At 38.6% G+C, this 13,108-nt stretch overlaps 1 protein-coding gene across 3 annotated transcripts in view; it reads right to left on the bottom strand.

Moving 5' to 3' along the window:
* Window positions 1-124: 124 nt before the first annotated feature.
* The window catches only part of TOM1L1 (target of myb1 like 1 membrane trafficking protein), a 52,716-nt gene continuing 39,732 nt past the window's right edge, over window positions 125-13,108 (bottom strand). For 2 of the 3 annotated variants that reach the window (XM_079903550.1, XM_079903551.1), the window contains 5 exons: window positions 7,504-7,555; window positions 5,186-5,291; window positions 4,669-4,750; window positions 1,409-1,473; window positions 125-814 (listed from right to left, as the gene is read on the bottom strand). In XM_079903550.1, coding sequence (XP_079759676.1) covers window positions 1,410-1,473; window positions 4,669-4,750; window positions 5,186-5,291; window positions 7,504-7,555 — 304 coding nt within the window. In that variant the 3' untranslated portion in view covers window positions 125-814; window position 1,409. Of the gene's footprint in view, window positions 815-1,408; window positions 1,474-4,668; window positions 4,751-5,185; window positions 5,292-7,503; window positions 7,556-13,108 lie in introns of those variants that run through there. The other variant, XR_013824958.1, reaches the window with a different exon arrangement.

Genomic DNA, 13,108 nt, shown 5'->3' with positions numbered 1-13,108 from the left:
TTTTGTGATAGTTCCAAGTCTCCAAATTTTAAAATGTAAGTGGGATTGTGAAGATTTACTGACAGCAGAGTTCTTCTGAAAAAAGATGTATTGAACTGTTTTAATAGTAATTTATGACAAACCAAAGTACAATTTATTCTGAATGTTTTTCAGTAGTCTTTTTTCCAAAAAGAAATAAAAAAGGAGCATTTAGTGTTATAAAGAATTATATTTAAAGGCAAACAGTGTAGAATCCAGTAACCTCTTGAGGGTACCTGAAATATTAAACTACAATCATCAAGGCTTTTACAATTCATAATCCTAAACAAGAGTATTATTTATAAAGAAGTGCAAATTGACTTTTACATTCAACTTTAGTTAAATGAAGGCACTCAGTATTCTTCCTGAATAATAATAGTTTTTCACATTTCATGCTTTCATCTGTTAACAATTATTTTGTAATGAAAGTCTTCATCTACTCTTATCCGAGCTCTTGTGATGATTTCTAAATGTAGGAAGGTCTGAAACATAAGGTGCTACACTTAATCTGGTTGGCCTCAGTACCAGGAATTTTTCTTCTGCTTAAGTTTTAAGTGAATATATGTTACAACCAAGTTCTTTTGAGATAAAGCTTGAGCTGCTGTCAGGAGCCATAAATGTTACTCTGGAACTGTTACTCTTCTGTTTAAACCTCATTACTGCAGAGGAGAAATGTTCCACTGTGGCTTTGATGTTCTGGAAGGTCTTAACTTCTGGGTCTCAAAGCTGGACAGGGTCTACCTTTAGGAGAATTGGCACCCATAATGTTGCTAGTGAGCTGGTCATCCACTTCCACCTGGAATAAAAAGAAGAGTCAACCATCTCCATCTTTTCCTCTTTCCCCATTCCTTGTAACCAGAGAGCCACAGTCTAGTAGAGGAAAGGTGGGAATGTACTACTTCCATGGGGGAAGGTGTGGAGGGAATAAATAAGGTTAATAGGTTACTGGTGGCTGTGTGCATTTATTAGTAAATAAATGGAATGATTAGTAAAGCAATAGAATCCAGACCAATCTAGACTAACAATGAATGGCTTCTACCAGTCCCAGCTAACAGGTATTAACTGCACATAAAAGACACATCTGATTCTAGTGCTAAGAAGTTTTTATTGATCATCGGTTTTTGTTAGCATTAACATTTCTATACCATAAACCTACTTCTGCATTCCCAAGATTTATAATTTTTAGCTAACATGGTCACAAAGAATGTATTTCATTAGTGAACAATAGTTCATTACAATTTGAGTGACTCAGAGGAACTTGTGTAATAATATCTCACTCATCAGAGTGTCAGACTGTGATGGCCCTTACAAAATGTAAATAATAAATGCAGAAAGTGACAGTTACACTGAAATCATGTGGAATGTAAGTTGCGTAAGTTGAAGCCTTTACCTCAACGGTCACTGTGACTTTGAGCTCCTTTGTGGTGGTGAACATCAATGTCTTCATAAATAGCTCTGAAACAAACAAGCCATAATGGCAAAAGGGTTATATATCAATTTCAATGTACTATTTTGGCTTTTAGCTGCCAACAACTTAACTAAAAATCTGGTGCTATTTTAGGTGTTCAGGAAATCAGGCTATATCAGTAAATAAAAACAAAGGTCTCTGTCCTGAAGCTTACATTATAACTTTCTTAGATCCTAATGCTGCTATTCCCATACATCTTATAAATATGTATCTTATGTAACCATTTTACTTGTAATTTAATGAGAAATATGGCTCAAAATTTGGACAGTTTGCTTCCTGATTTAAAAAAAAGCAAAAATTGTTCAGCTTTCCCTGGCTTTATAAAAACATTAAAAATTAATATTCTAGCTTATTTAACGTATGTTATTACAGTCCAAACTCCTGAGCTACCTTTAGCATATAACTGTCATCTTTGTGCTTTGTATATAGTCTTTTCTATGACAGCCTTTGTTCAATTCTTTATATTTGTCTTACATATGTCTGTAGATAGAACATATCTATACCTAGAAATATGACATTAATATATACAGTATAACAACACATGGCTAAGGAAAAAAAAATCTCATAAAAATCACAGCACATTGAAGGCATGATCCCTAACCTCAAGAAGCCCCAGCATGGTCCAGAAATTTTAATGTTTTTCTAATACGTTTTGTCTCTCGTTTTCCACAAAAGTATTTCAACCTCCTTCACTCTATTCAAATCTCTGATGCCCCTCCTCTCAGTCAGAAACCTCACATTTTAGTAAATTAAATGTCTGGATATGGAAACCTCCTCATGCTTCCATCACCAAATCTTCAAGTCTGTTTTCATCTGCACCATCATCTACTTCTATGATCCTATCTGTTTACCCCTAGGCTTCTCAAACACCTCACTCATTTAGGTGTCTCCCTTCCTAAATCTTCAGCCTCTCATTCTCTACTAAATCCTACCCCTTAGGATTCACAGATGTTCCAGCATCTCCCATTTTATAAAATAATACAGTCCTTTATCCCATGTCTACTTAATCACCTCAGTAATCCTCTAGCTCCCAGGCCACTTTCCACAATCCCTTCATGTTTAAGTTTCTATGTAAGTTACCTGTGCACTTATTGTCTACTTCATCTCTTACTTTTTAATGCACTGAAATTTGGTTCTGTCCCCATCGATTTACCAAAATGCTTCTACTAAAATCACCAATGATTTCCTGTTACTTAGTCCATTATTTAGTGTTTGTCTTCAGTAATGTTTACCACAGTTGTGTACTCCCTCCTTTTTGTTTCCAAACTGCAATTTCCACATCTGGTAATAGGTTGTTCCCCGTTGCTCTCTTTGCTCTTGGCTTTTCCATTTTCTTGAATGCGCCAAACTCTCTCCCCACAGGGTCTTTGTATAAGTTGTTACCTGGGCCTGCAACACTGATTCCCAAACTTATCACACTAAAAACTGCAGGTCTTAACCTTAACGTCACTTCTCAGGCTTTCTCTACCCTCATTTAAATCAGTTCTTTCTGTTATACACTGTCAAGTCGATATCTTTCATACCATTAACACAAACTGTAAATACATGTTTGCCTGCTGATTTAATTTCTGCATCCATACTAGATTTACCCTCCATGAGTTTTAACACGATAAATTAGGCAGCAATCAATTCCCCTTGCACATAGACAGTGTTCAGTCATTTGTCAAATGAATGAATCATGTGTATGTATATGTATATGTATATTCATAAATACTATACTCTCTGTTCTGCTGGAGTAGAAATTCTTAACCTGGGGTTCATGGACAACTAGTGATGTGAATATCCCAGAACTTTTCTGCAAGATTTTGTGCTTTTCCTTAGGCAGAAGTTCCCTGGATTTCATGGAATGTTCAAAGAAATTGAGACACCCTACCCTCCTGAAAGTAAGAATTGTAGTGGTAGGGAATTCCAGCTTCTTACTGTCTCTCTTACCTTTAATATCTATTGCACCACCACATCTACTTACAACAATCTCATAATTAACTAAAATATAATAATATACTTTTCCGCTTCCTATTTGCCTAGAGAAACCGATAAAAACATCCGGTTTCCAGACAGCATACCCAGTTTAACCAGTTTCTAATTCCTTAAATCACTAATATATTCATTGATACTTTATCAAGCAGAATGACCTAGGAAAGTTTCATAATCTTGTTAGGAAAAAATATTTAATGAATTCCTAAGCCTATTAAGATTCATTCATAAATCATTCCAAAATAGATCACTACATTGAGGGTTTAAACCAGGGTCAAAACCTCAAATGCCTACACATGCCAGGCAGGTCAGATGAAGGTATGCAGTGGGCCAGGTGGGGCCTGGTGGACTGCAGAAGCTGTCTCATCTTAAAGAGGCAGCTACTATGCAGCCCCAAGCTATTGCTAACACGTAAAAATGCTGTTGTATCGAAAAGAATCCAGAGGTCCAGATATTTTTGGAAATATCCCACTTTTTAACTGTTGGCAGTTAGTGTTGAAATGCATATTTAAAATTCACACAGGTCAAACAAAACACAGCTGCAGGCAAGATAACAGCCTGCAGGCTGCTAGTTTCTAAACAGTGATTTCCATAAACCTGCTTTAATCATTTTAAACAATTTTGGGGGTAACCTTTAGTCAAAGTATATTAAAGCTCTAAGGAGCCTACCATTCCATAAATATTTTTATATACTGACCAATATGAAATCACAAAATAATGCTGCTTTAAGGATTCCAAGTTAAAAAGTAATTTTTACACTAATAATCCATTTTAAGCACACTCTTGTCATAGGTAGTGAAGATTAAAAACAAGTTCTTATAGAAGTCTTTTTTGGCATTAGTCAAAGAACAACTAAAATACCCCATCCATGTGGTACTTATGTCACTAATCAGTGAATAGTGCCCTTCTCAAGCTGGAGAGAACCTGACTTTCCTCCAAGGCATCTACAAGGAATATACTAATGCACACGATGGTTCTGGTTATTTCTTAATGTGCAACCCCAGCATTTTTATTTTTTAGTCACAAGGCTGAGAATAACAAGACCATTAAGAGCAACAACCTCCAAGAAAACCTCACAAGTCATTTTTAAATAAGGTCATTGATTTCTGCCAAGACCTAAACAAAGTTAAATGTATGACCAAGCCCTGTTAGCTCTGCTACCAAAGGGAACCAAGACAAAAAAGATAATCATTTTGTAAATTACTTACTCTGTGGTGACAGCAGGAGCTAAGGGATCAAACTCCATTACCTCGTAGTAATTGGGTGGCTGGAAATCATTCTTTGTCATCGCTGTAAGCAACAAAAAGAAACACACATTGTGCTTTTCGAGGAGATACACACAATTAATATTCTCTTTATGACTTAGACTTCTGACAGAAGATCCTAACAAACACTGACAACGAGAAACAAGCACACTGGTGTTCCAATGCTACTCCCAAGTACAACAAATCTATACATAACAAAAAGGTTTCCAAACTTCGATTACAGGTTCATTTACCTCAGCACTCAAAATACAATATTCAGTGCAACACAAGCATTTTTACAATCTCCTAATGTCAGTAATAATGGTATCTGCCCTGAATTTATCTCATGTAGCTTAAAAATGTAAATGAACTCTAATTTTTCCTCTCTGTATATCTATTTTCAGTTACCAATAAATCTTTAGCAGATTCATATATTCTCACAAGTTTCCTTATTTGATGCAAATAATAAGGTGTCAAGTACCTGGATGATTGCTGGGCAGGGATGGTGGTGTCTGGTTTGATGGTGTTGCTGGAATGGTCTTTAGAGTAACTGGCTGTAGTAATACTGAATTTGAATATTCCGGAAACTGAAGAGAGCAGGGTGTACGTTCAAATAAACATTCTACATTAAGCTTTACTTTATAATTTAGATTCCTAGGCTTCCAAGGGGCAGTATTCCAAGAACCATATATTCTGAACTGGATAAGAATTAGTAATTATTAACTATTATTTTAGTTTTTAAGATAATAACCCCTTACAGAATTTACTGCTTTTCTGTCTGGTTTCATGCCCATTGCACCTCATTTCCCATATAAAATGTAAACTTAAAAAAAATGTTGCTTTTTAAAAAAAGAAGCAGGAATGTATGGCTCAGACCAGAGTCTGTTGTTCCACACTGAATAAAACCTGGGCCTCAAAGGACAAAAAACAATATTAACCACAAAAAAGCATAAGGTGAAGATATTAAATCAAGACTTAAAGATTAAAGTTTTAATTAGAAATATCTCTTCTTGTAATTTTCTTCATTCATTTCACAAGTATGTCCTGGGCACCTACTGTATGCCAGGCTCTATAAATAAAGCAGTAAATAAAGCAGGCCAAATCCCTACCCTCAAGAAGCAGACAATCAACAAACGTAAGCAGGTGTCAGATAGCAAGTGCTCTCTGGAAAAAGCAGGGTAATGGGAGAAGAGAGGCTGGGGTGGGATATTTCTCTGACAGTCATAGTCAAGGGAATGCCTCACCACTGGGGACACTGAGCAGAGCCCTGATTCTGATGCAGGTCCTGTGATTAGCTAAGGTCATATGGTCATATGCTCTGAAGCAGGGGGGTGGCCAGTGCAGTTGGAGAGGCAAGAGGTGCAGCTAGAGAGGTAGTGGGAGGGGTCAGAGCAGCATTTCAGGCTTTTACTGAGTAAAATGGAGTCAGGAAGAAAATCACAGGTGGTTTTAGAGCAAATGGGTAACATAATACAAACTTTACTTTTAAAAAAGATTGCCATGGGGACTTCCCTGGTGGTCCAGTGGTTAAGAATTGGTCTTGCAATCCAGGGGACACTGGTTTGAACCCTGGTCAGGGAACTAAGATCCCACATGCTGCAGGGCAACTAAGCCCGTGTGCCACAGCTGCTGAACCCATGTGCCACAACTAGAGAGCCCACACACTGCAACTAATGAGCCCACGTGCTCTGGAGCCCGTGTGCCACAACTAGAGAGAAGCCCACACACTGCAACGAAAGATCCCATGTGCTGCAACTAAGACCCGACACAGCCAAAAAAAAAAAAAATGAAAAAATAAAAGATTGCTCTGGTTTCTGTTTTAAGAATAGATTGTGTGATGGGGGTGGGGGTGGAGAGGAAGGTGAAGGCTGAAGCAAGGCAACACTCAGGGAGGCCACTGCAATATCCATCTGATGGTAGCTTGAAATGGGATGTGGTAGTGGAGGTGGTGAGAAGTGGCTGGATAATGGATATATTTTGAAGGTAGAGGTAAAATGGTGGAGGTCAAGCATGATTTCTCAAGGTTTTTGACCTCAGCCCCTGAAATAGTGGTCATTTACTGAGTGGGGGAGACAGCAGGAAGAGCAAATCGAGAGACAGGACTGAAAGAAAACAAGAGGAGATGTGAAGTGGAAGGTGGAAATGTGAGTTCTGAGTGTAGGGAAGGCATAAGGTCTGGAGACAGCAACTTGTAAGTCATCAGTCTGAATGGAATTTCAAGACATGAGACCAAAAGACCATGGAGGAATGAATGCCAGATTCCTGGGGTCTCCAATACTGAAAGGCCAGTAGAGGAGGAGGGACCAGCAAAGGGGATGGAGAACTGAGGCAAAAGAAGAACCCAAAGTGAGTGGTGTCTGAAAGCCACACGTGCAGAAAATAGGATGTGACTGACTGTCAGTTGCTGTTGATCAGGTGAGATGAAGACTGAGAATTGCAGGACTACATTTAGTAAATCTGGAGGTCTCTGGTGACCTTGACAAGAGCTCTGCCAGTAAAGTGGCTGGAATGAGAACTTGTCTGAAGTCTGTCAGAGGATGGGAGGAAAGAAAGTGGAGACGGCAAATATAAACAGCTCTAAGGGAATTCTGATCCTTAACCATCTTTCTAACGGAAGTGAGACTACACTTGTCTATCTTAAATGATTAAAAAGACAGCAAGGAAAAGTCCTAACAAGGGCTGCATCAACACATTATAAAGAAACTTTGAGCAGAACATGAGAATTAAGGACCAGGAGTTCCTTTTTAGCATGATAATTGCTCATCAGGTGCACTGCCAGGGAAGGTCTTCATTACTTACACTCTCATATGTAGGACTTGAGGCGAGGTTTTGGCTGGTCCTTTGGACAAACCTAGGATAGTGTGATAACACAGCATGATTACCCTACAGTGAGATCAAAGATGCCAAAAGATGAGTTTCCTGGTCTAAAAACAAAACCCAAAATGTACCTTCAGACTACACAAACGTATTAATTTTATATATCAATAAAAATTACCATTGGTTTTAGTGCCCAGCAGATCATGATGCCCAAATACCAAAGACAGTAAAGATAAAACCCTGTCCCCAGGCAGTGGCAGCCTTGAGACCCTGGAGTGTGCACACTATACCAGTGACAGCAGAGCCTTCAGTCTTTGCATGAGCGTAGCTACCACCCCATCGTTTCCTAAAGGATGAGGGGCAATGCAGAGTAGAAGTTAGGAAGGGGGGACAGTTTGGAGTAAAGTTGGAATAAACACACTTCACCCTGTCTCTCCCACCAAATGCAGCTATAAAACATGGACAGGATGCGTGGAGCAAATATTTGAGAACTGAAAAGTAAACACTAGTTACAGGCTGATTGGGAAAGAAGACTAGAATTTGAGTATCAGTGAAATGTTGGTGAACTTACCATGTTCTGCCCCTCTGGTATTCCCTAACTGGAATGCAGTGCAGCCTAAAACCCAAGTGGGCAGTGAAGACAGAGCTCCAGGAGAAGCCTCTCATTCTCACTCAAGGAGCAGAAAAGGGAAATCCTAATGCTCAGAGTGTGGAAATCCCCCATCCCTTCTCTCCTCTTTGTTCTTTCACACCCCAAACCCTAGGCAATCCCAAGGTGGCTGCAGTGACAGCAGAGGCAACAGGGACCTACAGGGGCTTAAAACTCTGAGTGAGGGGAACCTTCCTCTCTAAGAGGTAGAACTGTGATCCCAAGAGGATATGGCAAACCTCTGTTGTTTCTTTTATCCCTTCTGTCTTGCCATTTGGTGCCCAACACAAGCATAGTCAAGGAAATGCATGGCATAGTAAACCTTCAGCTTTTTGACTGGAGAGCCAAAAAAGGGCGTCCCAGGAAAGCAAAGAACCAGAGAAATCACAAAGAGGGAGGAATTCAGGAAAACAACCTTAAAGTTGTTTATGAAACAACTTTATGCATCTATGCATCCATGGCTGATCCCAATAAATGCCAAAGATGTTGAGAACTGAACACACAGCCTGCTATCCAGACCTTACATGAATACTGGGTGGCACACATGTGGGACAGGTCTCAATGGCACTGCCAAGGCTTTGAAAATTTAACTGACATCAGAACCGAAGCACACAGAAGGCAGGCTGAAACTGTGGCGTAAACCTCATGAGGTTGTTTGCCTACTAATCAAAACATCAACATTCTCAACAGGATTTAGATAAGATGAAGTGTCTCATATCATTAAAAATGTCCAAGATACAATCCAAAATTACTATGCCTATGAAGAACTGAGAAAATTTAAACTTGCAAGAGAAAAGACAATCAACAGTGGTTGACATCCAGAGTACACAGATGCTGAAATTATCTTACAATTTTAAAGCAGCTATTTATACAAATGCTTCAGCAAGGAACTGTGAACACTCTTGATAAAAAACAGGAAAATAGAGTCTCAGCAAAGAAACACAAGATTATAAAGAAGAGCCAAATGGGAATTTTAGAATTGAAAATTTCAGTAACTGAAATTTTTAAAAAGTTACAGAATGAGCTAAACAGCAAAGTGGGGATGACAGAGGAAATAGAGTGAGAAAAGCAATGAACAGAACCCTACGGATCTATGAAACAATGACAACAGATCTAACGTGTGCCATCAAAAGTCCCAGAAGGACGGCAGAAAGTGTGTAGTGCTGAAAAAAACATTTGAAGAAATAAAGGCTTAAAACTTTGCAAATTTGGTCAAAGACAAACCCACAGATTCAAGAAGTTCAGTGTAATAGGTTGAGTCGTGGCTCCCAAAGAGTTATGTCCTTGTCCTAATTCCTGGAACCTATGAGTGTCACCTTATTTGGAAAAAGGGTTTTTGTAGATATAATTAAGGACACTGAGATGATGTTTGAGTGGGCACTAAATTCAATGACAAGTGACCTTAAAACAGAAAAACAGGAGTGGGGGGAAGGAGGGGCTGAGACACACAGGGGAGAAGGTAATGTGAAGGTGGAGAAAGAAAGTGAAGTGATGTGGCCACAAGCCAAAATAACAAAGGAGTGCCAACACTCACCAGAATCTTTAAGAGGCAAAGAATGGCTTCTCCTCTGAGAGCCCTGGAGGGAGACTGCCTTGCTTTCTCTCAGACTTCTAGCCTCCAGAACTCTATAAAGAGAAGTTCCTGTGGTTTTAAACCCACCAGTTTGTGGTGTTTTTATGGTAGCCACAGGAAATGAATACACTCAGTAAAACCAAAAGACAGCCATGCTCAGACACATCATAATCAAACTGTTGAAAATTAGAAGAAAAGTTCTTAAAGCACAGACAGAAAAAAACAACACAGAATCAACAGGGGAAATTTTGAATGAATGTTAGCTTTCTCATTAGAAGCCATTTAGGCCAGAGGAGACTGGAGCAATGTTTAAAAACTGCTGGAAGAAAAGAACCATCTACCCAGAATCCAATGAGAATATCCTTCAGGAACAAAAATGAGAAAGACATACTCACATGAAATAATCTAAGAGACTTTCACTGCCAACAGACCTTCTCTAAAGTAATGCTAAAAGAAATTCTTCAGAGAGAAGAGAAATTGTACCAGAATAGAAGGAAAGCAACAGAAATGATAAATATTGGGTAAATATAATAGACTATTCTTCTCTTCCTGAGTCTTTAAAATTTATTTGAGGGTTGCAAGCAAAAACTATATTATGGAAAAATAATTGTATAATAATTATACATTGTCTGGTTGTGGTTTTCTAACATACATAATACATACAGTAACTATAATTTATATTATTAAAGGGGAGCGCTGTATGATAATAAGGTTTCTACATTTCACTTCAAATGGGAAAATACTGGTTTTAAGTACCCCCCAAAAACTGTAATTCCTAGAGCAACCATTCCTCCCCTCCCCATATATACACTACACAAAGTTACAAAATCACGATAAAATGGAATATTGAAAACATTCAAATAACCTAAAGTATGAAGGAAAGAGGAAACAGAAAAAAAACCCACACACACCAAAGGGAACAAATAGCAAATTGCACAATGCTAGACCTAAATACAAACATACTAAATGTAAATGGTCTAAACATACCAATTAAAGACATAAATTATTAAAATACATAAAAATGCACAACCCAACCATATGTTATCAATTAGAAACTCACTTCAAATAATTAAGTTAAAAGTAAAAAGGCAGGGCTTCCCTGGTGGCGCAGTGGATAAGACTCTGCCTGCCGATGCAGGGGACACAGGTTCCATCCCTGGTCCAGGAAGATCCCACATGCCACGGAGCAACTAAGCCCATGCACCACAACTACTAAGCCTGCACTCTAGAGCCCGTGAGCCACAACTACTGAAGCACATGTGCCTAGAGCCCGTGGTCCACAACGAAGAACAGCTCCCGCTCACCGCAATTAGAGAAAAGCCCACGTACAGCAACGAAGACCCAACACAGCCAAAAAAAAGTAAAAAGGCAGAAGATATACCATGTGAACACTAATCAAAAGAAAGCTAGAGTGGCTATATTAATATCAAAGTAAACATGAGGGCAAAGACAATTACAACGTATAAAGAGGGGACATTACATAATGATAAAAGGGTCAATTCACCAAGAAGACAACAATCCTGAATGCAAATGCACTTAAAGACAGCTTCAAATACATGAAGCAAATAATTTTACATAAACTTTTCTAGAAATATCACATACTGTATGACTCTATTCAGATGCTATTGTCACAAACTATAATGATAGAGAACAGACTGGTGGCTGCTGGGGGTTGGGGATGGGGATGTGTGACTATAAAGGAATAATAGCATAAGGGAGCTTTTTGGGATAATGAACTATTCTACATTCGGACTGTGGGGGTGGTTACATGAACCTATGTATATATGTTAAAATACATAGAACTGTACACCAAACAAAAAAAGGGTCAGTTTTACCATACGGATTTTTTTTTTTTTTTTTTTTTTTTTTTGCGGTATGTGGGCCTCTCACTGTTGTGGCATCTCCCGTTGCAGAGCACAGGCTCCAGACTCATAGGCTCAGCGGCCATGGCTCCCGGGCCTAGCCGCTCCACAGCATGTGGGATCTTCCTGGACTGGGGCACGAACCCGTGTCCCCTGCATTGGCAGGCGGACTCTCAACCACTGCGCCACCAGGGAAGCTCTCGGAAATTTTTAAAATAAAATTAAAGTGCAGAAAGAAAATAAAGAGAGCAGGTATGGAAATCAGATCCACTTGAATTTGAATCCTCTTTTTGCACTAGTTAGCAGCCTTGGTTTCTTCACTTGTACAGTGAATATTGGGGATACCTATCTCATAGGCCTGTAGGGAGCACTAGTAAGTAATTAGTAAGCATTTCTTATTCTTCTTAGCCTATGGCCTGATACTAACTGAGCTATAAATATGACCTGTGGCTTTATCCCATCATCATCGCTTTTCAGGGATCCTTTCTGTTATGAATAATTCCATCACTCATTTGTTCTGTGATGATAAATTAAACTGCAAACACAGAGAGGTGGAAAAATCTCAAGACTGTAAGATATTCGGATGGCTGATTTTGCCACTCATATGTAATCTTTGGCATATGATTTAACCCAGATTCATGCCTTAGGTAACTTTAGCGCTTTAATTTCCATCACTAAAAAACTGACTAGTGATACTTTCACTCATGTATCAATATAAGCTTCTTTTGAAAATCAGAAAAAAATAGATACAAAAGACATAGTCTAGAAAACAAAATATAGATGTCACACATTATTTTTTATTCCAGTAAATTCTAAGAACTATTATAATTATTTTGATATCTGGAACTTGGGCAGACAATTATAACAGGGTTTCTAACGATCAGCCGATCACTGCCTTATGGTTCCCCAGAGACATTTTTTAAAACTAAAGATTCTTGCTACTGAATCAGAGTTTCTGGTGGCCAACAATTCTACTGTTCAATAATCACTCAAGTGATTTTTATGCACCTTAGAGTATGAGATCCACAAAACTAAGCAGCTGTTAGCTAGGATTTGGTCTTTGTGAGTTGTATAGACAGACATTTTTTGTAATGGGATTTCATCTTTATGGTCAATCTTTCCCAACAAGATTTGCAGAATAAAGGAAAACAGAATCAGCTACTTCAGACCACATTGTTTACTAAGCAACTTCACTGGAGTTCTGCCTACAACATTTCAACATTTACTTGCATCACAGCAATCAAGACCAGAGGGAGTCAAGCTAAGGTAATGACCCAACCTGGTGGTTCAAGAGATAGCCATGTCCCAAGCACATGAATCTTTCCTTTCTCTCTTCTTCCCTTACACTTTTTTTTTGTTTTTTTTTTTGCTTTTTTCCCCAGTTTGATTCTCCTTTCTCTTCTCCTCAGTCTGCCCCTCTCCTTTTTAATACAGAAAAGTAACTAAAAAATATCTAAGTCCATTGACATAAAAACACAGCCAAGACATGCTGTTGAGTGAAAA

This window comes from Stenella coeruleoalba, assembly GCF_951394435.1.
Source record: "Stenella coeruleoalba genome assembly, chromosome: 19".
NCBI lineage: Eukaryota > Metazoa > Chordata > Mammalia > Artiodactyla > Delphinidae > Stenella > Stenella coeruleoalba.
This window is presented reverse-complemented; position numbering and strand designations above follow the sequence as displayed.